General features: G+C 35.8%; 2 protein-coding genes across 2 annotated transcripts; one reads left to right on the forward strand and one right to left on the reverse strand.

Annotated features, from left to right (window-relative positions):
- Positions 1-11,609: 11,609 nt before the first annotated feature.
- Positions 11,610-14,992, forward strand: LOC110929850 (violaxanthin de-epoxidase, chloroplastic). Its single transcript, XM_022173042.2, has 2 exons — positions 11,610-11,990; positions 13,384-14,992. The coding sequence occupies exons 1-2, from the start codon at positions 11,685-11,687 to the stop codon at positions 14,662-14,664; spliced, it is 1,587 nt and encodes a 528-aa protein (XP_022028734.1). The 5' UTR covers positions 11,610-11,684; the 3' UTR covers positions 14,665-14,992.
- Positions 14,993-15,881: 889 nt separating this feature from the next.
- On the reverse strand, positions 15,882-21,034 carry LOC110929851 (clathrin interactor EPSIN 1). Its single transcript, XM_022173043.2, has 11 exons — positions 20,822-21,034; positions 20,671-20,722; positions 19,110-19,189; positions 18,944-19,022; positions 18,709-18,792; positions 18,454-18,599; positions 18,138-18,353; positions 17,263-17,423; positions 17,003-17,169; positions 16,468-16,906; positions 15,882-16,382 (listed from the first exon to the last, which is right to left on the reverse strand). Exons 1-11 carry the CDS (start codon positions 20,860-20,862, stop codon positions 16,156-16,158), a joined length of 1,692 nt encoding a protein of 563 aa, XP_022028735.1. The 5' UTR covers positions 20,863-21,034; the 3' UTR covers positions 15,882-16,155.
- Between the last annotated feature and the right edge of the window lie 1,186 nt (positions 21,035-22,220).

The following is a 22,220-nucleotide window of genomic DNA, read 5'->3' on the forward strand; positions in this document are numbered from 1 at the left end:
CATTTCAAAGGAACCCAGTTACACCAATCTGTGATATAATAACTGCTCAAGTCAAGATTCAGTTTTAGAAGATATAAGAAGTTCTTATTAAGAACTGCTCAAGTCAAGATTCAGTTTTAGAAGGTATTTAACCGAAAAAACACGAGAATTATCTCCACGCCATACCCACGAGTCAAGCCCACCCACTCTACTAGCCGCCACATTAGCCTACAATCATTTCCACATTATACTTCTAAAATGTATATTATTATTGTAATTTTAATCTCCCTAAAATGTATATTATTATTGTGATTTTAATCTCTAAAATGTATATTATTATTATTATTATTATTATTGTAATTTTAATCTCTAAAATGTATATTATTATTATTATTGTAATGTAATTTTAATCTCTAATCCGATTCTATAAAAATAGTTCCGTAACACTAGGAAATGGAAATCTATAAATCCATCACTTCTTATCCATGATATGATATAGTTCTACTAAAGTATTTAAAAAGTAATTATTCGTCTATCTTATATGAAATTCTTAAAGAAGATTTCTATCTTCAATATTATATATGCAACTACTCATATTTTTTGAATCCAAATATCCGATTGGTAAGTTGAGGATAAAATTATAAACAAGTGACGTGGATGATGTGGTTAGTTAGTGTTTCCTTATCTCTTAAGCTTTTCACCCATTGATAATCTTCTTTACTCATTTCACTAACTAAATTAATTTTCTATTAACCACACACAGATAATAACAATAATAATTAGAAAATAAACATTTTAACATTAACTCGTCTTGACAATGTAAACCCATTTTTAATGACATTTTTTAACGGTAAATTTGGGTTACTGACGGACCACTATAGTATCATTGTATTACCAGTGCAATCATCCTATCATATTCATCTCGTAGAAAACTTAATCAATCTAAAAAAACCCTTTGTAAAAATCAAAGCCAGAAGCTAATGGTCCCCAAGCCTTATCCCACGTTCAAAATTACTTCATATTTCTTCTCTCTTTTTCTATCTTTAAGTATGGATGTATCTACAAATATTATATTGCCAATAATATCTAGATTAAGTGGTGGAAGACTTACATTTCTCTTGAAAGATGCAAGTTCAATTCCCATTTGGTACAGAGTGAGGCATTGGTGAGCAATGATAGGAGACCCAGGGAAACATGGGTTCGATTTTTAGCCAAACGGGTTTTACCGATAACTTCACCATCGTGTTTACGGGCGGGTGGGTTACCGGGTTTTCCCCAGAATTGGTGGAGGACTCAGGTTACTCTCAGAGTACTTTGTTTGGTCCAGTGGGTGCCCCGAGAGTGCTCGAGATTGATTCTGTTGGTCGTTAAAAAAAAACCAACAAATATTATATTGTTTTTAATGTGGCTCGTGTACTAAAATTATTTTTTAGGCAACACGTGTATATTTTTTTGTATTATTTATATATGTTTTAAGAAAAAAATGTAAAAACAAATTTAAGGTTTTTTTTTTTTTTTTTAAAGACAATAACTAGCATATGTTCATATCTCGTCAAAAACGTTTTGAATATTTCAAAACATAACGTTATTTCTTTTTTAGAACTTTTTCTTGTTTAAATGACAAAAAACTTATATTTAAAACGACTTATATGATACTTTTACTACATGTACTAAAGTGATAGTAATAAAAATGTACTAAGCTCTCGTATGATATACCCGTATAATATATAACACCATACGATTTTGTATGGAGAAACTCAAGAGACATGGTTGAAGAAAAAGTTAATTCCAACACATAAATTATGCCATAAATGTATATTCTAATAAAACACGATAACATTGTTAACTATAAAAAGTTGATAATGTTGTTCTTGCTCTATATATTATTTTATTTCTATAAAAGTATTATGGATATTCGCTAAATAGTTAACCAGTGTAACATACATATTAATCAATTGTAAAGTTATATGTCAATCTTTTAAAATTATAATGTTGACGTCTCGTATATATTATGATATGACGATTAACTCAATAAATAATTACACGTCAAACAATGTCAATATGTTAAATTATGAGACTTCCATATTATTAGAAAATAAGCTTATTTGCATAAACTATACATAAGATATTAAAATTTCTCTTCTCTTATTAAATAGTATCTTTATTTCTTTTATTTTCTGCTCACAACTTGTAAAAAAATTAAAATCTAAGTGATAACATATTTAGTTGGACTCTAAAATAAAATTAAGAGTAAACTGCAATTTGTCTCCTTGTGATTTGCTGACGTTTATACTTTGCCTCTCTATCTTTCACTTTTTGCACTTTGGCTCCCCGTGCTTGCATTTTGTCACGATGTGAGCCCCTCTATCAGTTGACTGGTTGTTTGACCATCCAAAAAACGAGTAAATGACTATTATACCCTTTTTCATATTACAATATGCGCACATGTGGTTTCATTATATTACAATTACCCACCACCACCACCATTATCTTCAATACAAGATCAGCTTCCTCATAAAAATTTCCTAACAATAATTCTTATTGATAATCGATGTATAATATTTATTCTAAAAAATAAACATACATTAATGAAGTACCTCATAACTGAATCTATGGAAGCCAAATCAAAACCTGCAAGACTCTTTATGGCATGATTGTTGAAGAGTTGGGGCTTAAAGTTAAAGGATTGTTCATCCTTGTGTGATTCGTCTAGTCTCTCGTTCAAGCTCTTGGGTTTCGCTATAAATTAAAAGTCGATTCTTATAATCATCACAATCGTTCATCTCAGTCTTGGTATTGGCATTTGTCTTGATTTTGTTGGATTCTAAACATCTGATCACTCATTCTTGGTGATATATCTAGGGCTGCAAACGAACATGAACAAGCCCTTGTTCATGTTCGTTTGTTAAGGAAACAATGTGTTCACAAGAACACTTACCGAATGATATTTTATGTTCGTGTTCGTTCAATAAGGAAATGAACGTGTTCGTGTTAGTTTGTTAATTTTAGGTACCGAACACAAACGGACGTTCATGAACATAAACGAAAACAAATGAACACAAACAATCATTCAAGAACAGAAACAAACACAAACAAACGTTCATTAACACAAATGAACACAAACAAGCATTCATGAACGTAAACGAACACAAAAAGTGTTCATGAACACAAATGAATACAGACAAACACAAACAAGCATTCATGAATAGAGACGTACATATATTAAGTTTCCAATAAACTTGGCATCTTTCATCACATACATTAAGTTGATCCATTCAATATACACTAACCTAATTATCTAAACAAACGTTCACGAACATAAATGAACACGTTACTAAACTTTCACAAACATAAATGAACGAACGTGACCTATGTTTATGTTCGTTCGTTAAACTAAATGAACAAAATTTCTTGTTCATGTTCATTCAATTATTAAACGAACTAACACAAGCGAACTTTCCACCGAACGGTTCATGAACTATTTGCTGAGAATTCAGTTCGTTTGCAGCCCTAGATATATCCAAATTGCTTAAGTCTGAAACAAGTTTGTTCATCGCGTTTAATTTCATATAATAAAACCATTTAGTTTGTTTACACCATTTCTCGATTGTTTTCTCTTACATTTCTTATGATAAAACTGTAACACCCCAAAGATATTTAATATTTACTTTAGTAATATGTATAACATGAGCATAATAACTAGGACAATATAACCTAGTTAAATTAGTGTGTTTTACTTGTGAATGGGTAGATGGGGTCTTTTAAATAAGAAACCAAAGTATATGGACTAAAATGGGATACTAACAAAAGATGAAAATATAAATAAGGTTGAAAAATAAAACACTCGTGATCTTGAGAGAGAGAGAGAGAGAGAGAGAGAGAGAGAGAGAGAGAAAATAACTCCTCAAAACCCCAGAACACAAATCTGAGAATTTGGGGTGAAATCTAAAGGGGTTGGCTTGCATGTTTGAAGATCTAGAACATACAAGATCACCACAACATAAGGTATGTTGCAGTTTCATCTTTGGTGGAGTTCTCTAGTTAGGAGAAATTCATGAAAAAATGGCCTAGTACTTGAAGCATGATATTATGTGTTTGGATGATTTTAGAAGTGTTCTTGACTATCATAATTGTTGATTTTGTGAAGTGTTTGATAGAGGACATGCATATAGGTTCGTTCAAGTAACTAATGGAAATGGGTTTTTGACATTAGAATGAAAAACCACAAATTCATATGAACTAGCTAAATGTGATAGCCTTGATAGACAAAATTTGCATGATCAATCGATTGTTAGTGAAAGTATGATCATAATATCTTGAAATGGGTGATAGGAAGTAGACAGATTTAACTACATGGGAAGCTTAAAATTCATGCCCATAAGGTGTTTGACAAAATGCCTAAGTGAGAATTTGATGTTAATTATGCATGAAAAACCTTGATGAGAACCCTATGAATAATTATTAGCAAGTATACATGCCATGGACATGAGGCATATGGTCCTAATGATAAATTGGGTTGTAATCTTTTGGCAACTCAAGTGATACTTCGGAAGGTTAAGCTAGGACGGACACTCATTTGAAGGGAAAACTTTAAGGTACGTAGCTAGATGTTATGTTATTTATTTTAATTAGTTGTTAGTATTGATAGAAAGAATCTTTAAATGAATTGAATAGAGTGTTGTAGTTTATACAAATGAAAAAGAGAAAGAAAATGATTTTTTTAAATAAGTTACGCCGAGGGCATGTAAACTAACGCATAAATGACCCATGAAGTCATAGAGGCGAAAGTAATTCCCAACGGAAATAGACATGATCAAGGACTAGGGTGAAAATAATTAAAAGAAATGGTTGATGCTCATGAGTGATGGTTGGCAATCACAAGGGCAAACTAAACGGGTCGTTGATGGTCTATTGAGGCCATAAACTAGATAACGAACAAATAAAACCGATGTATAAACAACCTGTGGGGTTATAAAGGCTGAGGTGTTTCCAATATACTAACTATGATCTTTAATTGTGGTTGGAGTACGATAAGAAACCACAATGAAAGAATGCGGATGCCTTGAGCTAAGTCACTCAATGTCGCAAACGGGTCGGTATGGGTATTGAGTTACCAAATCGAAGAAATGAAACGAAAATTTGATAAATCCGGGTCTGGGTAAGGGGTTACGTGTTAACTAATAAAAAGGAACGAGTTTTAAACAAGAAAAATAGATCACGACTGAACTGGAGGCTTGTTTGGTAAAAATCTGCGAAATGTAACAAGGGTAGGAAAGTTGCAAGTGCTAGCAAATTTCTGGAAAACTGTCTTTGCTGCTCCACGCGAGAGACACCTCAGACCCTTCTGTGACACGCGGGGGAGCCTGGTCAAACGTCTGGTCAATTTACATCTCCTCGCGTCACGCGATGGGTGAAGTGTGCCCTTCGCGACGCGCGAGGGCGACCTAAACTAGCAAAAATTATTTTATTTGTTATTTAATTACGCGGATTCAGTTATTTAGTTCAATCGTTTCATTTACGAATCGGTTGAATAAATATTGTATGTTAGGAAAACACTGGTCAGGAATTGGATGATGGTCAAGCTACAAGAGAACCAAACACTCTTGTGACAACCTGCATATTTATATCGAATCCTAGTGTGACATGTGTCCAGAAACTCTCCACAAATTTCAGATTTGTTGAAGGACAGGGACAAAAATGTTAAAAGGGGCATACATATATATATGAAGTTGAGGGGCTAAAACTAGGGGTGTTCAAGATCGGATTATGCGGTTTTCGGATATCCAAAAATTTTGGATGGTGAATATTAATATCCGAACCCATATCCGAAAATTTTGGATGGTGAATATTAATATCCGAAATTTTGGATATCCTATCCTTTGGATATCCGAAATTTCAGATACGGATTCGGATATCCGAATTCATAAAAATTTTCAAAAAATTTGTTTCGTGCATAGATTAAAAACTAAACCTATATTCATTTTTCCAAATTTTCAACGTTAAAAACAATGAACTTTTATAAATCCACGTCCGAATCCGATTATTTGCTATTTTTTACTATATTTCAAACTAAACATAGTGCTCATATACTGTATATATTTTTAAAAAATATTAGTTTTCGGATAATCCGATTATCCAAAAATTTTAGAAATCCACATCCGAATCAGAATTCGAAAATTCGGATTATTCGTTTTTCGGATACGGATTTTCGGATTCGGTTTCAGATTTGGATTTTTTTGAACACCCCTAGCTAGAATTGCGTTAAAGGCAATTATTTTAATTAATGACGGTCCCTTGCAGTCCGCAAGGGTGTTTGAAACAATACGCGCGCCTGAGGTCCCTTGCGGGCCGTAAGGCGTAACCCCTTACGGTCCGCAAGGGGTGCGCTGACAACAAATATTGGGCTGGACAATAGCCTTCTTCTACATTTGACACCTAACACGATTTCTTGCCACACTTCACCACATTTGGACACCTAGGGTGCCACTAATTCTCTCCTAAACACCTCTGGTAACACTTAGCACATTCTTAGGTCTCTTGGATTAGTACAAATATCACCTAAGTCTCATAAGTTCTTCACACCTCTTCACTTCACTCTCTAATCCACTTGTGGAGCTTGCTTCTGCTAATAAGAGCCTCATTTCTAAGTTCTAAGCTTTCCTCAAGTCTAGTAAGCACTCTCCTTTAGTCAATTTCAGTTTTATAGTTAGATTCTATCTGAAAGTCAAGTAGTTTGACTTTTGTTTTGACTTCCAGTTCTGACCACTTTGGTCAACCTAAAATTCAATTAGCCCCAACCATTTGATCATCACATTTAAGTGGGTCAAGTACCGAGTCAAATGTATATTTTTAAAAAAGTTATATATGCCCTTTTGGCGAATAACCAAATAATGAGATTCTCAGCTTATGAAACTTGTATTCTGACTTCAAAACAGAATGTATAACATCATAAAATACGTTTTTACTTGTCGGACTTGTCACAAACCCATTTGAGCACCCGAACCCGTATCTATGCGCATGACTAGTTAAAATGGCATAGACCATATAAACTAGTCGTTTCGCGTCAAATATTTTCAAAACCTTTCCAATTCATAATGTTTGGTTAAATAACCCATATCACACGAGATTCCTCACTCGTACGGGTATAAACCCCATTCTATCCGGTTAACACTTAATCTAGCGGAACCGAGCGTTATTCTAAATTAGTTGGCCAAAGCCAAACAACTTACAATGACCTATAAACATTCTAATGGATAATGTTTCCATTCATTACGAACTATAGAGTCCTCCAAATAGTTGCACCTAGAGTAATAAACTTTGAATAAGGTTGTGCTACGAGAACCAAATACAATGTTTTTATAGCTAGCACATGTAATACTTTTTGACGTGTATTGCAAAAGGGGAATATGTGTCCATAGAAATGCAAGAACCCAACTTAATTCGTTTTGCTTGAATAACATTAAACAATTGGGAGTTAATAGTACCGCATACAGGAGTACCGACTCATTAATTGTAATGGCCATAAATAAGCGTGGGGTGTAGACATACACCTAACATATGCATAATATGAAATGGTGTATATATTGATCATGTACCGACATTTAATTTCCGGCCCCCGAATGTATTGACAAACATGTAAATCTAGTAACAAGAATTCTATCCGAAATGTATAATAAATGATTACCAAATGGTATTATATATATATATATATATATATATATATATCAAATGGTTTAAAAAAAGCCGATTAATAGTATTTACTAGCGAAAGTTGGCTTATTTTTAAAGTTTGACCGCAAGTGGCGAACCTCAATAGTAGGTTGGATACGGTTCGTCCATAAAGCTTTGGAATTTGCGATTCCATAGCTAAAGACCTATGTTGTCTAAAGTTCTTTTTATTTGATCCTGCCTTGGGTATTTATATCTAACACAATGCTATAAATTTTATTTAATATAATTTCAAGTTTTTTATACTTGAGCTTTATCATTCTTTACTTCCGCTGTCAATTGTGATGTTGTTATATGACCTTCACACATAAACCCCAAGTCCGGCCCACCGCGAAATCAGAGTGTGACAGGTTGGTATCAGAGCTACAATTTGAGAGATTTAGACACTAGCTTTTTGTGTTTAAACTCAAATTTCACATTCGCAGATTCCATAGGAAAACTCCGTGTCTAAGTCACTCAGGACTTAGGAGTAATCCTAAACATATATATACATATATATATATATATATATATATATATATATATATATATATATATATATATATATATATATATATAGGTAAAGGATCCTGTACAAAGTCCTACTTTTGTAAGAAGTGTGAGAAATAATTTGGGGATGCCAAGTATCCTTTATCTTAATTAATTCAAAAGGGTACATTAGTAATTTATCTTTCTTATCAATTAATTGTGTGTAACGGTTTTGGAGTTAATTTAGGAGATACATATCTTTTTGGTTTATACATGATCTCCTATATACTGATCGTAATTCTCATTATAAAATCGACGCCATTATTTAATTGATGAACGTAAGGATTTTGATCACTGCAATTCTCAAGTTTTATTTAATTCTCGAAATACACACAACGGATCGTGGTGATGCAAGTATACTTGTGAGGTTTTATAATATTAAAGGGTTATATACATAAAGCTTCGATCTTGAATTGGTGTTTTAATGTTTTTTGGATTCCAGATAAAACACCATGACTTGAATCATGGCGTGGTGTTTTATCTGGAGACATTGTTCATGGCGTGGTGTTTTAAACATCTGGAGACAAAACACCACGCCATGAACAATGTCTCCAGATGTTTAAAACACCACGCCATGAACAATGTCTCCAGATGTTTAAAACACCACGCCATGAACAATGTCTCCAGATAAAACACCACACCATGAATAATGTCTCCAGATAAAACACCACGCCATGAACAATGTCTCCAGATGTTTAAAACACCACGCCATGAACAGTGTCTCCAGATAAAACACCACGCCATGAACAGTGTCTCCAGATAAAACACCACGCCATGAACAATGTCTCCAGAAAAAACACCACACCATGAACAATGTCTCCAGATAAAACACCACGCCATGAACAATGTCTCCAGATGTTTAAAACACCACGCCATGAACAGTGTCTCCAGATAAAACACCACACCATGAACAATGTCTCCAGATAAAACACCACGCCATGAACATTGTCTCCAGATAAAACACCACGCCATGAACAATGTCTCCAGATAAAACACCACGTCATGAATCTGATTACAGTTATTCTAAACGTAAAACACCACGCATTGAATCTTATATAAAACAAAGAGGCTTCCGATTTAGATCTTGGTCATTAATTCCGATATTTAAGGAAAAAGGAGTAAATGTAGGTGTTTTTGGTTATGTAGAATACGGTTACCATATTTGAAACATTGAAAAAGACTCTATTACCCTTCAATTTTACATAACGCCCCTCTAATTAAAACATAATTTACATTTTTATACCCTGTTGATCTCAATCATTAGATCAAATATCCAATGGTTTAAAACACTTCTTACCCTTCTCACATTTTAAACACTTTTTACCATATCCCTACCCTATATATATATATGCCGAAATACGTTGCCAAGACATTGCGGAGGAGGCAAAGGACCTATGTTTGGTCGCAGACCACAACAACCCCAACACTCGAGCAGCTCGAAGTTCCATGCAGCAAACTACGTTGCTACCCCATATTCGAACTAGCATCACTGTGGAGACGACTCCGACCCAAAGATGTAGAACTCTGACACCGAATACCACCCCCTGTGACGTTTCCCCTCGACATAGCCAAATACCAGACGAGTGAAACTAATATTTGAGCCAGATACCTTTTTCTCATAAGTCATACCCCAAACTATCCTAAACCTACCAAATCTAACCGTGAGCTCCCCCACCTCCGATGGGCGCTCCGATATTACCATGCCAGCTGATTGAGCAGCGTTTGCGCTGAGGCAAGAATGTTTATGCACTCTGGCGTGAAACTCAGTTCCTTGATGCCATCTACAAGCCAACACGCTTCCATCCCGAAGGACGTACGGATGGAAAGACCCTCCAACCCGGATCCTGCCAAGAACACTGTATCTGCAAGTTTTAATAACCCGATACCTGCTTATGCTCATCTAAACCCACTTGGGTTTAACAACCCATACTATGTTAACCCGTTAGATTACGTCAGTAACATTCCTATACCACCTTTTTTTACATCTACTGAGAGGCAATTACTCGATATGTTCTTTATCCTCCACCTTTTCTACCGCCACCTTCTTCACCCACCTACCAAAAACCCCAATTACCAATATTTGGGAAACGATCAACCCCAACCACCAACGCTAGGTAGAGCACAGTGAACGAAGGAAAAGTAAGATGTTTTGAAAATTGATGAGGCTGGTGTAAAACAAGAAGGACGAATGAAGACCTTAGTTTGAAATTATGTCATTGTATTTTGTTTGTTTATCAAAAGTCCAATTTGGACATAGTATTGTACTTTATTTTATTTAATGAAAAATGTTTGTTTTTATGCCATAGAGATAAATTTCAATTATTAATAAGTATTATTAGAATAAGATAAAAATTTTAATTGATCCACCTCTAAATCGATAAATCTTCTTGATGGCTCATAATATTAAAAGAAAACGGCTATCCAGAATAATGGCAACAATGGTGGTGAAGGAGATATATCCAAGCCTTAATAGCCACTAAGGTCAATAAGACCATGGCTAATTTAATAGTCAATTTTAAAGAGTCCGGGCCATCAAGACAAATTTCAATATACACCCACCACTCAATTTCTTACAGGTACACTAGTACTTACTAATCCTCCAATGAGAGTAAGACTAGCAGATTGATTATGTTAAAATAGAGACTATGACAAAAGCACATACTCCCACCATGATAGTGGTTGAGTCGGTGATGGTAGTGGAATTTTTTTTCCTCACACCAGAGTAGTTAAAATTATCTTGATGACTTATAAATGCTAGAAAAGCTAAAATAAGGGCTATGACAAATTATATAACCAATTATAAATAAAAACCCTTAAGCAATTAAGCAAATATATCTCATTCCTCAAGTAGGAATAAGACTAGTAAGTAGGACCTTGCCACTAGGAAGAAACCTCAAAATTTTGAGAAAGGGTGTATGTATAAATACTTCGTCTCGTGTAAACCTCGTGATTTTACGGGAGAGAAAGGAGCTATTGATGCCTTGAAATGACTCGATGAAATGGAGACGGTAATTGATAGCAACAGATATGCTCAGAAAGACATGAACAAATATGTGTCTCAATCTTTTAAAGAAGATGCCTTAACGTATCTCAATCTTTTAAAGCTTACTAGTTTTAACATCCTCCTCGCAACATGTAGATTTCACCAACTAGCTTAAAATTTTTGGTTTCGTTTGGATTTCAAACTGAAAAAACAAGACGCGTGCTCATCGGTTCGTTTTCTTCCGTTTGAAATTGAAATGGGTTATTATATGTTAAATGAGTTTGAAATGGGCTAAATTAAATATCTTGAATTTCTGCTGATGCGGTTCCGGGTTCGGGTTCAGGTCCAGTTAAAACCGGGTCATATTCGGGTTCCCACCTTTTCCAAGGCTACAGCTTCGTGTCTTCACACACTTCCACTCCCTTCTATCACATTCTGGATTTAATCTCACAATTCATTCATTCCTCATGACCTTCTCAACTTTATCACCGTTTTCTCTTCATCTTCTTCTCAACCGTAACCGCCCGTCGTCCTCCGTCCACCTCCGCCGGACCTCCACGTCACCTCCCTATCTCCGCCACAAATTCACCGTACCTAAACTACGGACCGTATCCTCAGTTTTACAGACGAACGACGGCGTTTCATCAGATTCAGATTCGTGCTCAACGGAGCCTCGTAGTTTCCGTAATGATGTGAGAATTGTTGCCGTTGTTGGAGAAGGTGCTGTTAGTCCTCTCAAATCTGCTTCCTGGCTTGATGTTATGTCTCACACTGTAAGTTAACTGATGATATTATGCTGATGTTTCTGTTTTTAATTAAGCGTGATTGTTTGTTTTGAGTGTGCTAGGGCTTTTTTTGTTTTGTAATGTCAGTTTGAAACTTTAATGATTAGGTAAGTGACAATAGTAATGTGAATCAATGCAATCTCTGGTTATGAATCACGTATTTGTAATTTGATGACTGTTAGTAAACAGATTGCAGGTGTGTTTAAGTGAGAGAAAGTATGAGAGAGCGAGAGAGAGAGGAAGCTTTCATTATGTTTTTGAATTTTGATGAAACAGGCACATAACTAACAATAACAGTGATCTGTAACAGAAAATAAATCAACTAAAAGTGAACTAGTCAACATTTTATGATAAGGCTATGCGGTATGGTGATGGTCCTCCTTGGAGGATGATCCGCCACGTAGGATCCACGTAGGATGGGTGTGAGGGGGGGAGGGGGGGACGGTGTTGGATCGTCGCCGGACCGAGGACGGATGGGGACGACCCCCCATACCGTGTAGTCTAATTAGGTTTGATTCCAGGCAGAAAGGTTGAAATGCATTGATAATTTGATATTATGTCTCACATAGGGCTGTAAACGAATGAACATGTTCATAAACGGTTCTCGAACGCTTATCGAACGAGATTTCTTGTTTGTGCTCGTTCGTTAAGGAAACAAACATGTTCATGAACACTTACCGAACGTAAACGAACGCAAACGAACACAAACAGATGTTCGTGAACATAATTGAACAAAAATGAACATTATATATACATTTTAAAATAAATCTGCATTTTTTCATTAGAAAGATTGCGAAGAATGCACCAAAAATAAGTACTTAGCATAACTATCCAAACATAGTTGACATAAGTATAATAAACATGATTGACACAAAAATTAAGAAGTTTGTCAAGCCGGAATTGAAATGGTCAAATGAGGGATGTTGGCGGAGGCGTATAGTATTACTATGGTTTCAATTTTTTTAAAAACTAAAACCAATAAAATAAAGATATAACATAAAAAACTTTTAAATGAATGAACCCAAATGAACATAAATGAACACATTACCAACGTTCACGAGCATGCATAAACAAACGAAAGCAGCCTCTGTTCATGTTTGCTTGTTTAACTTATCCAGCGAAATTTCTTGTAATGTGAATCAATGCAAGCACTGGTCAAATATGGAATTAACACCTTTGTAATTTGGTCACTATTAGTAAAACAGGTTGTAGGCATGCTTTAGTGAGAGAAAGTATGAGAGAGAGAGAGAGAGAGAGCTTTCATTATGTTTCTGATGATACAAGCACATCACTAACACCAAAAGTGTTAGTTATCTGTAACAGAAGATGAACTAACTAAAAGTCAACCAGTCAACACTCTAATAATAAGTTTTGATTTCAGGCAGAAAGGTTGAAATGGATTGATGACAAATACGAGATGCTGGTATTCACAGACAACATCTCCAAATCGAATCCAAACGTTCAAAATCTTCAAAAGCTATTATCGACTGCAAACATTTTGCTAATTGTTTCAGTAACAAAACAAGAAGCAGTGGAATATATACAACGTTACAGTCGAAACATCCCAAATATAATCTGCTTTGATTCATCACCAGCGTTAGAAAATAAGTTAGGAGGATCATTCGTTCAAGTAGAACAAAAGAGTAGCATATTCAGCAAATTTGACAAGAAAACAAAGGAGACAAAAGAGCTAGCAGAAACCATATCCGAAGCATGGGTCAGAAATAATTCTGATGATATAAGGTTTTGTTTATTAATCATAATCAATGCTTACATAAAACCAGTTCCAGTTTTGAAAAATTTAAGAGCTCAAGGTTTTTCAACGTTGAATTGCATGGTAAAGAACTGTGGACGCCAGGTTTTAAACTGTCTTCTAGATCCGAACTGTAGAAAAGCTCTTCAATGCTTGAATCAATGTAGTCCAGTTGATCAAGTATGCAACTATCAATGCATTGCGTCATATGAAAGCCCGATTCTGGAAGAGTTTTCCCTTTGTGTTTTGCAAAAACACAATTGTCTCGATTTAGATGCAAAGATCCCTGAAAAACCGTACGTCCCACCAATGGTTAACTTCCGTGGGCAAGTATTATCACATGAGATAGCCGAGGATCTCTTTATCGGTTGGCTCGGGAATCTCGAATGGAGTTGGCGGGTCATTGCGGGCCAAAACCCGGCGTACGATCAGTTCCCGTGTCAAAACCAGCTTTTCTATAGGGGAAAGGCCCGTGGGTCGTTTTGGTATGAGCCGGTTTTTCAAGTGAAAACATTGGATGGTAAGCTTGTTTGGAGGAGAAGAAAGTACAGGGTTAAAAGAGGGAAAGTAGCGGGTACGTTTTACTTTAGTGTTTTGGACAACGGGGTTGTGTCGAATGAGTACTGGACTATTGTGGATGTTAGTGAAGATTTTAGTTGGGGTTTGTTTCATTATAGTGGCGCGGCTCGTGTTGCGGGCCAGTCTTACACGGGTGCAGTTTTGGTGAGTCGAGACGGGGAGTACCCGAATGAAATGCAAAAGGATAGATTATATTCGGCTTTGGATAGATGTTGTATTAAAGAGTGGGAGTTATTTGAGGTGGATAACTGCTCATGTGAAGGTGCACCATTGGGACTACCCGAGGGTTCGCGTTTGCATATGACTGTTAAGCCTGATGGTTGCAAGTGATGCCCGATTTATCAGTGTATGGTAACACAGTTGTTTAACAAGAGAACGAAAGGAAGCTATACAGAAAGAGATGGTTAGCAATTTCGTACGCATCTGGGTTATGCAAACCTGTAGATACGCAAGAGCAATCCGAGACGCATCCTACACATACATCGTACGCATACGTCATACTGTACAATGTCTATAATGTATTTTATTGTTTTTCGTATTTTGTTATCAGGCAAAATCCGAAAAACCACCACGGACTTTCATTAGTTGCGTGGTTAAGTTCTTAAACTTTATTCGTGTATAGTTGAATGATTTCTTCTATAAATGGGTTATTTTCAAATTCTTGCCTTGGGAGTTTAGGTAGCGACTTAACGCAGAATTGAAAGAAAAAAATTATCATGTTTTTTTTTTTTTTTTTCAAAATAACCCGTTTCTTAAAAACTTAATAGTGAAACTTGAATTCTTAAACTTGTGTGCCTGACGTTGCGAGGTAGTCTCACGCGGGTGCCTGTTGTGGCGAGTCCAAACGGGGGCGTGCCTCGCCACAATCGGGTCATACCCCAAATGAAATAGAAAAGGATAGATTACTTTTGGCTTTTCCTTAATGAAATAGAAAAAGACTGATTACTTTCTGCTTTAGATAGATGTTATCCATGATCCAACTAAGTGGCAATGATGAGATCCAACAATCATTATATTCACCACCACCATTCTAGTTTACGCTTTCTTGCAGATGCTTGACATCTGTGATAAATATGAAACCTCAGAATGATTTAAGGTAAAGGCAAAATAAGTTGAACTTACAACTGTCAAATTTTCATTACATTCATAGAATTAGCAAAATACATGTTAATACATGAAAAGCATCTAAATGAAGAGGACCCCATGAATGCAATTCAAGCTCCTTTGGTGCAACTCGAAATCCTTATACATCCAAAGACACAGTAACACTGATGCATTCTGGTCAGTCTTTGCATGCCAACTAAAACCAATTTAAGGAATACCAAAAGTTAATACCGAATCACCAGTTATGGGTTTTGTTCAGTTAACTTCAATCGGTTATTTCAGTTTCTTTCTCACCCTGATTGTGCCCACAAGACACTCATTTTAACCCAAACCAATTTTAGCGTGTGACCGAACCCAACTAACTTGTCAGTTATACCATCTTTATCATATCTCCGCGATACACAGTTACATTTATCACATTAATCAATTATGCTACAGAAACATGATACAGAAGCCTCGACCCAGCGGGATATTTCAGATAAATCCATACACACTATTGCCAGGAAGTAAGGTACAAATCCAGGAGTAAAATTGTTTGCAGCACCGACGAGTACAAGTGTGATGATTCATCATATGCATGAAGCATCACCAGCGTAAAACACTCAAAAAAATCTCATAAATTGCTACAAGGTTATCGACACACCAAACGATCTCACACTTCAACAAAATATTTTACATGTAACTGTATAAACTTTGTGAAACCAATAAAAGAAGGTTTCACTTTTGGAACGAACCATATTGATTTTGTGGCCCGCCAAGGCTAGAAAAGAAATCATCCATATCCGTTGTTGCCGAAGTAGTGAAACCAGTGGACTTACCGAGCCCAGATCCAATGCCCATAGCTCGACCCATGTACAAAGAATTTGGAAGTCCCTTATCCTTCTCTTCGACCCCAACAGACAAACCGCCAACAATGCCCACGTCAGTCAGGTCTACCTTCTTGGCTGCACGAATATCATAAAATGGGTCGATTATGTACGGGTCAAATAACAAAAGTAATTCATATTTTGGTAGTAGTGGCACACTTACGTCCAGATATATTAAGATCAATTAGCCCACGGCTCAAAGAATCGGCCCAAACACCAGATTTGACTTGAAACCCGTCTTTCTTTAACGAATGTCTGGATGCAGCTGAAGTTTTATGGTTTTGGTTGTTCGGGTTGCCACTATCCATGAAGACCTGTGTGGGCTCTGTGGATTCCGAACCCGTATGAGAAGAGAACGAACCAAAAAAGTCGGAATTATCAAAATTGTTCATTGGAACTGCAGCAAATGGGTCAAACGGGTCAGCTTGGGTTGACATTGTTTTAGATTCTACTGGTTTGACCTCAGGTTCCACTTGTACAGGAGCCGCAAAAAAGTCAACAGCGGGAGAAACCGCAGAGCTTGCAGGTGGAGATGCAAAAAAGTCAACAACCGGAGGAGCTGCAGAACTTGCAGGTGGAGACGCAAAAAGATCAATTTTAGGCTGCAAATAATGCCAAAAACTAAAAAACATTAATTTTAACGGAATCTAGAATGGGGGTAACTTTAAGGATATAACTTGTATAAGAACCGAGTTTACATTTGTTGGTGCTGATACAAAAGCAGCATCGGCAAACAAATCAACTTCTTCTGACTTGCTATTTCCGTTGAAATTCTGTTTAGGGACAGATGTCGGTGCATCCAAAAGGTCACCGATTAAACTCTGTTCAAACAAATCCACGTGTGGAGAGCTTCCACTGACCGCCTCTGCCAAACATCCGAGCAATGTATTCAATAAATGGCTATGATTATGAATAACAGTATAAAACTTTGTCCAAACACCATAGTAAAAAGATTTACTTGTATTTGATGTTGCTCGAGGATCGAAATCATCAAAATCATCATCATCATTATTGTTTGTAGGTGCACTAGACGTTTGTGCGGGAATTGAGGAATATTTATCAGCAGCATTCTTTGTTGATGGTTTTGACGCATTAGTAGCTGATGAGTCTTGAACGGAGCTGTGGTCATTACAGTATTATTAACAAGAAAGATTGAAAGATTAAAATTACAAAGCAATAAGTTCAATAACATAATCAAAGTTGAGAATAATCTACATACTAAACTGAGAGTTTAACAAGAGACATCCTCAAAGTTTACCAAAAAAGACAACTTACAAGAGTATAAGATAAACAAAAGTAATTTTTATCATAATGTTACAAATGTTTTTAGAGTAAATTGTAATTTACGTCCTTAAAGTTTGAGCTTAACTGCAGGTGTTGTCCTTTAACTAACGGAATTACACTGGATGTCCTTTATGTTATTGTTTCTCATCAAGTGGTGTCCTTTTACCATAACTCCGTTAATTTTTTCTGTTAACTCTTAAGACGTGCCACTCACGTGAGGGCACAATTGTCATTTTCACTTAATATCTTGAGTGAATTGCATTTTACATCCTTTAAGTTTCAATCAAATTTCAAGCGTCGTCCTTTAACTAATGAAATTACAGCGGATGTCCTTTATGTTTCAGATTCTATACAAGAGGTGTCCTTTTGTTGTAACTCGTTAACATTTTATATTGAATCTTTTACAGACTCGGTTAAAGTCAAAAGCATTAAGTATCACTTGTCTAGTATCTTTTACTTATGTATTAAGAAAACTCAAATATTATAGCAAATGAAAAGTCTACAAATTACATAACTTGTGATGCACTGATGCAAGTAAAAAGATCAAACCTTCCATAACGAGAAGACCCTTTTTTGGAGCTCCCGCTGCCAACCTCTTTGCGTGGCTTATATTTACCCGGTTCAAACCTATCTTCGTTTGATTGATCTCTAAACGTTTCACCATCTCTCGAACTACCAAACCCGTCATACTGATTACTTCTGCTGCTCAGTGATGGTGCTGAGCCAGATCTAAATGTAATTCCAGTTGATGATAATCCAACGTACCTAATAATTAAAATGGAATTGTTTCATCACCTAATTGTAGTAAAAAGTAACGTGAACGAAAATAGTAGATTTTATTCATCTTGTAGGGCATGTCGCTTACTTATCTCGATTTGCAATGGCTTTGTTTCTAGCCGCTTGTATCTTATCTTTATCGTTCAGCAACGATACTATGTTTTCAACTTTTTTTCTCACGTTGATTCCACTGTCTTTTCCATTTGGTTCAATGTATTCGAAAGAGGAGAGCGACTTTGTGATTTACAAGATGACGAAAAGATAAGTCAGTCACTAATAACAAAAAATATTTTCTTTTAAAAATGACGAAGAGAAAGATTCTAAAACCGAAAAAAAGACATACAGAGATCTGGAAAGTATGTTCTATAATGTCGTCAACTGCCCGTTCGGACCCATTTGCCACCAAATACTCTATTACAGCTAATGCCTGACACAGATGTCTCAGAACTAAAGGGACTCAGAAAAAGATTAAATAATCGTTTTCATATAATATAAAGTTATTATTTGAACCGAGAGTAATTTCGTTTAACCGGAAAGAGAACAAGAAGTTTTATGTAATGAGTTGACAAAGGTGGTACCTTGTACACAAGGCGCCAATTACGGTCGGTTTCAGTTAATCTTGTCCACAAGACGTTCATAACCATCTGACATTCAGAGCTGGAATCCATGACATTGAACGAAAAATAATATAATTTAGTAAGATATTGTCGGAAATTTTTATGCATGAATGAAATAGATGTTTACAATTTTTTAGTTGCCTGTGCAATTTCTGCTAATGCGGTACCATGTGGACCCCAAGGTTCGTCATCAGTTGCATCTAATACCTGTGCCAAAATTACCAAAGTTATACAAATGAACGAAGATACAACAGCAATCTAACCGTAATTAGTTGTGGAACTTGGCTAAGAAAGCTACCAATAACAAAAGAAGTGGTGAAAAGTAACATAGTAAACATAGAAACATATACAACATGATACGCAACATATAGACATGCAAACTCCACCGAAAGTGAATGGCCATCTAGGTCCCTAATCCAAAACTAACACAATCCGTACCCTCCCCTAAAATTTCTTAACTTTAATCCTACACCTCCATGACCTCCTATCCTGGACCATGCCTCAGAGAGGTGCAACTCTAGCAAATCTTGCCTAATGCGTTCATCCCAAATCAACTTGGGTCTACCTTTATTCCCCCTCCCCTCAACAATGATAGAAACCCCGCTAATTTAAATATATGTTAGTCCGAATCTGTGTTGGGCTGAAGTGGAGGAGTCCAGAACCGGAGTTGGAAATGTTGGGTCTACCAGCTAATCCAGTTGACCCAGGGGACCTGGACACGTTAATTAGAAGTAGGGACGTAGTGGGTCTTCTCATTTCTGCTACTTCCATCTTGCGTGCTTGTGTCTTCTTGATGGCCCAATAGCAGGTCTAACTGCAACCCTATAAAATTTTCCATTTAATTTAGTTGGGAACCTCCTGTCACATGATACCCTAAAGCACTAAAATGAACACACTAATGGCTCAATAGACAAACTATAATCACAAAATATTATCTTTTTATCAATTTTGGCAAACAGAAAAAAAAACTTTTGGTTACTAACAAACCTTGAACATATGAAGTTATGCACTTAAATCCAGGACAACACCAAATACGTATTTTGAATTAACTTGACCCGTTAATCCAAGGCTTTGCATCAAACTGTATCAGTCTATTATGATGATAAATCATGCTCATTTGACACACATTCATAAATAAAAATTTGTTATTGTCAAAGGAACGGCCATCGTACGTAAGGCATTTTCCTAACAGAATAAGTCACTCTTCAATCCTCATAAATTCATCCATAAATTGCACCATAATATAACATCTAATAAAATGCATTTTAACTTAACCTTACCACTTCCTTTCCGAAACCGGCGATGCATTTTCACTATACAAACTTCATTTGTGAAATCAAACTCAAAATTCAAAAAAAAAAAAAAAAAGTAAAGGGTGTCTTCCATTCTGAATTTGAGTCACAGTGCCACACTTTGTTTCCTAACAGATAAACCTAATACCTTTTCAAATGCCAAAAAGTTTTACGGATTCGGTTGCTGTATGTGTCATTAAGTTCAACCCAGTCACAGTTATTATCCTCACAATGATCAAATTTATGTTAATCTCAAAGTAAAAAAAAAAAAATTGCATTTTGTTAGCTATCCTAAATCTTAACATCTAAAAACCCTAAAAATCTTAATATCTAAAAACCTAATTGCCAAATTTTCTAAAAAGATGCATAATTAAGTAAAACCTTTGTTGGTATTACCTTCTGTTCAATCTCTGGAACCTTTAATACTTTCAAATTCACTTCTCTCTTTCTGCAATTAAAGAGAATCAAATCAAATGAGCTTTTATTAAATAATATATGAAAAAAATAATTACAGATATAATTTCGGGAAAATGGAATTAGAGCTTACATCTCACGAACAGTTTGATCGATCACCTTCATGAAATCCATATATAATGTACAAGATAGATGAATCGCTGAATTGGGGTTCTATATCGCTCGAGAAAGATTTACAATGAATCGTTTGGGTAATCAGAGGGAGGAATAGGGACAGATCTACATACAAGGGATTTGCTAAAAAAAAATTAAAAAGAGAGAATAGAAAAAACAAACAAAAATAAAAGAATGACAATAATTTCTTTTCTTTTTTTAAGAGAAAAATGTCCGGATACTCCTGTGGTTTTGCCTTTTTTCACCTATAGTTCCCAACTTTTTAAAATTACCTGAATAGTCCCCAAGTTTTCATTTTTTGTTCCCAGATAGTTCCTGGGTCTAACTTCAGTTTGTTTTCTCTGTTAAGAGGGTGTGAAATGACAAAAATACCTTTTCCTTAAAAGGCCAAACCATAGGAACTATCCGAGCATCTTCTTCATTTTTATTTATAAAACCCCACCACCACACTTCATCTTCAACCTCCACCCACCATCACCCTCCTCCACCCTCCACCATCACCGCCACAATCACCCCGAGCCTAATCTCTCGTTTAAATTTACGTAGAATATGTTGGTATGAGCATATTGGTTTAAGGGACTCGTGGCACGTTCGATATGGATTTTTAGTTAAATCTAAAAACTATACAAAAATTAATCTATCCAGACTGGGGATAATCGGTAGTATTGGTATCGAACCAGAAGTTGTACGGTGTGCATCTAAAGTTATACATCCTTTTTAATTTCGAGATTCTCCGGAAACTTGAGCAATTCCTCCCTCTCATCTTCCTTCCTCTTTTTCACCGAATTATGAATCCGAACACTGATAAGTTGGTGCGAAGAACAACAATTGTGGCCACAGTTACCGCCGGTTATTTTTTTCTAACCGCTGATTATGGCCCCGAGCCTAATGTTCTTGATCCCGTAAGATTTACTTCATCTAGGGTTTTTCTATTTTAGTCTAATTACTACTTATATTATGTTGTTGTTGTCTGCATCTACTTGTATACTGAGACTGTTAGTTAGTGCTTCCATGGTGATGTTGATATTATTGTGATTCAATCGATTCATTGCCTGTATGGCTAATTTACAAACTATTCATGATGCCTATGGAGGATTTAATCCTAATAAAAATGTTGATTTGGTTGAAATAAAGAAGATGAAGGAAATGAGGTGATGGTGGAGGGTGGAGGAGGGTGATGGTGGGTTGTAACACCTCGTAAAATCACGTTCAATGATGTATTGACACGTGTAATAAACCCTAATAAAGTCCAATATTGAATTTAAGGGACTAATTTTTTGAAAAATCGAAAACTTTGATTATGAAAGAACTGGAAGTGTTAGCATACCTAAAATAAGTTTCCAAATAACCTCTCACGA

This window comes from Helianthus annuus, chromosome 3 (genome assembly GCF_002127325.2).
Source record: "Helianthus annuus cultivar XRQ/B chromosome 3, HanXRQr2.0-SUNRISE, whole genome shotgun sequence".
Lineage (NCBI taxonomy): Eukaryota > Viridiplantae > Streptophyta > Magnoliopsida > Asterales > Asteraceae > Helianthus > Helianthus annuus.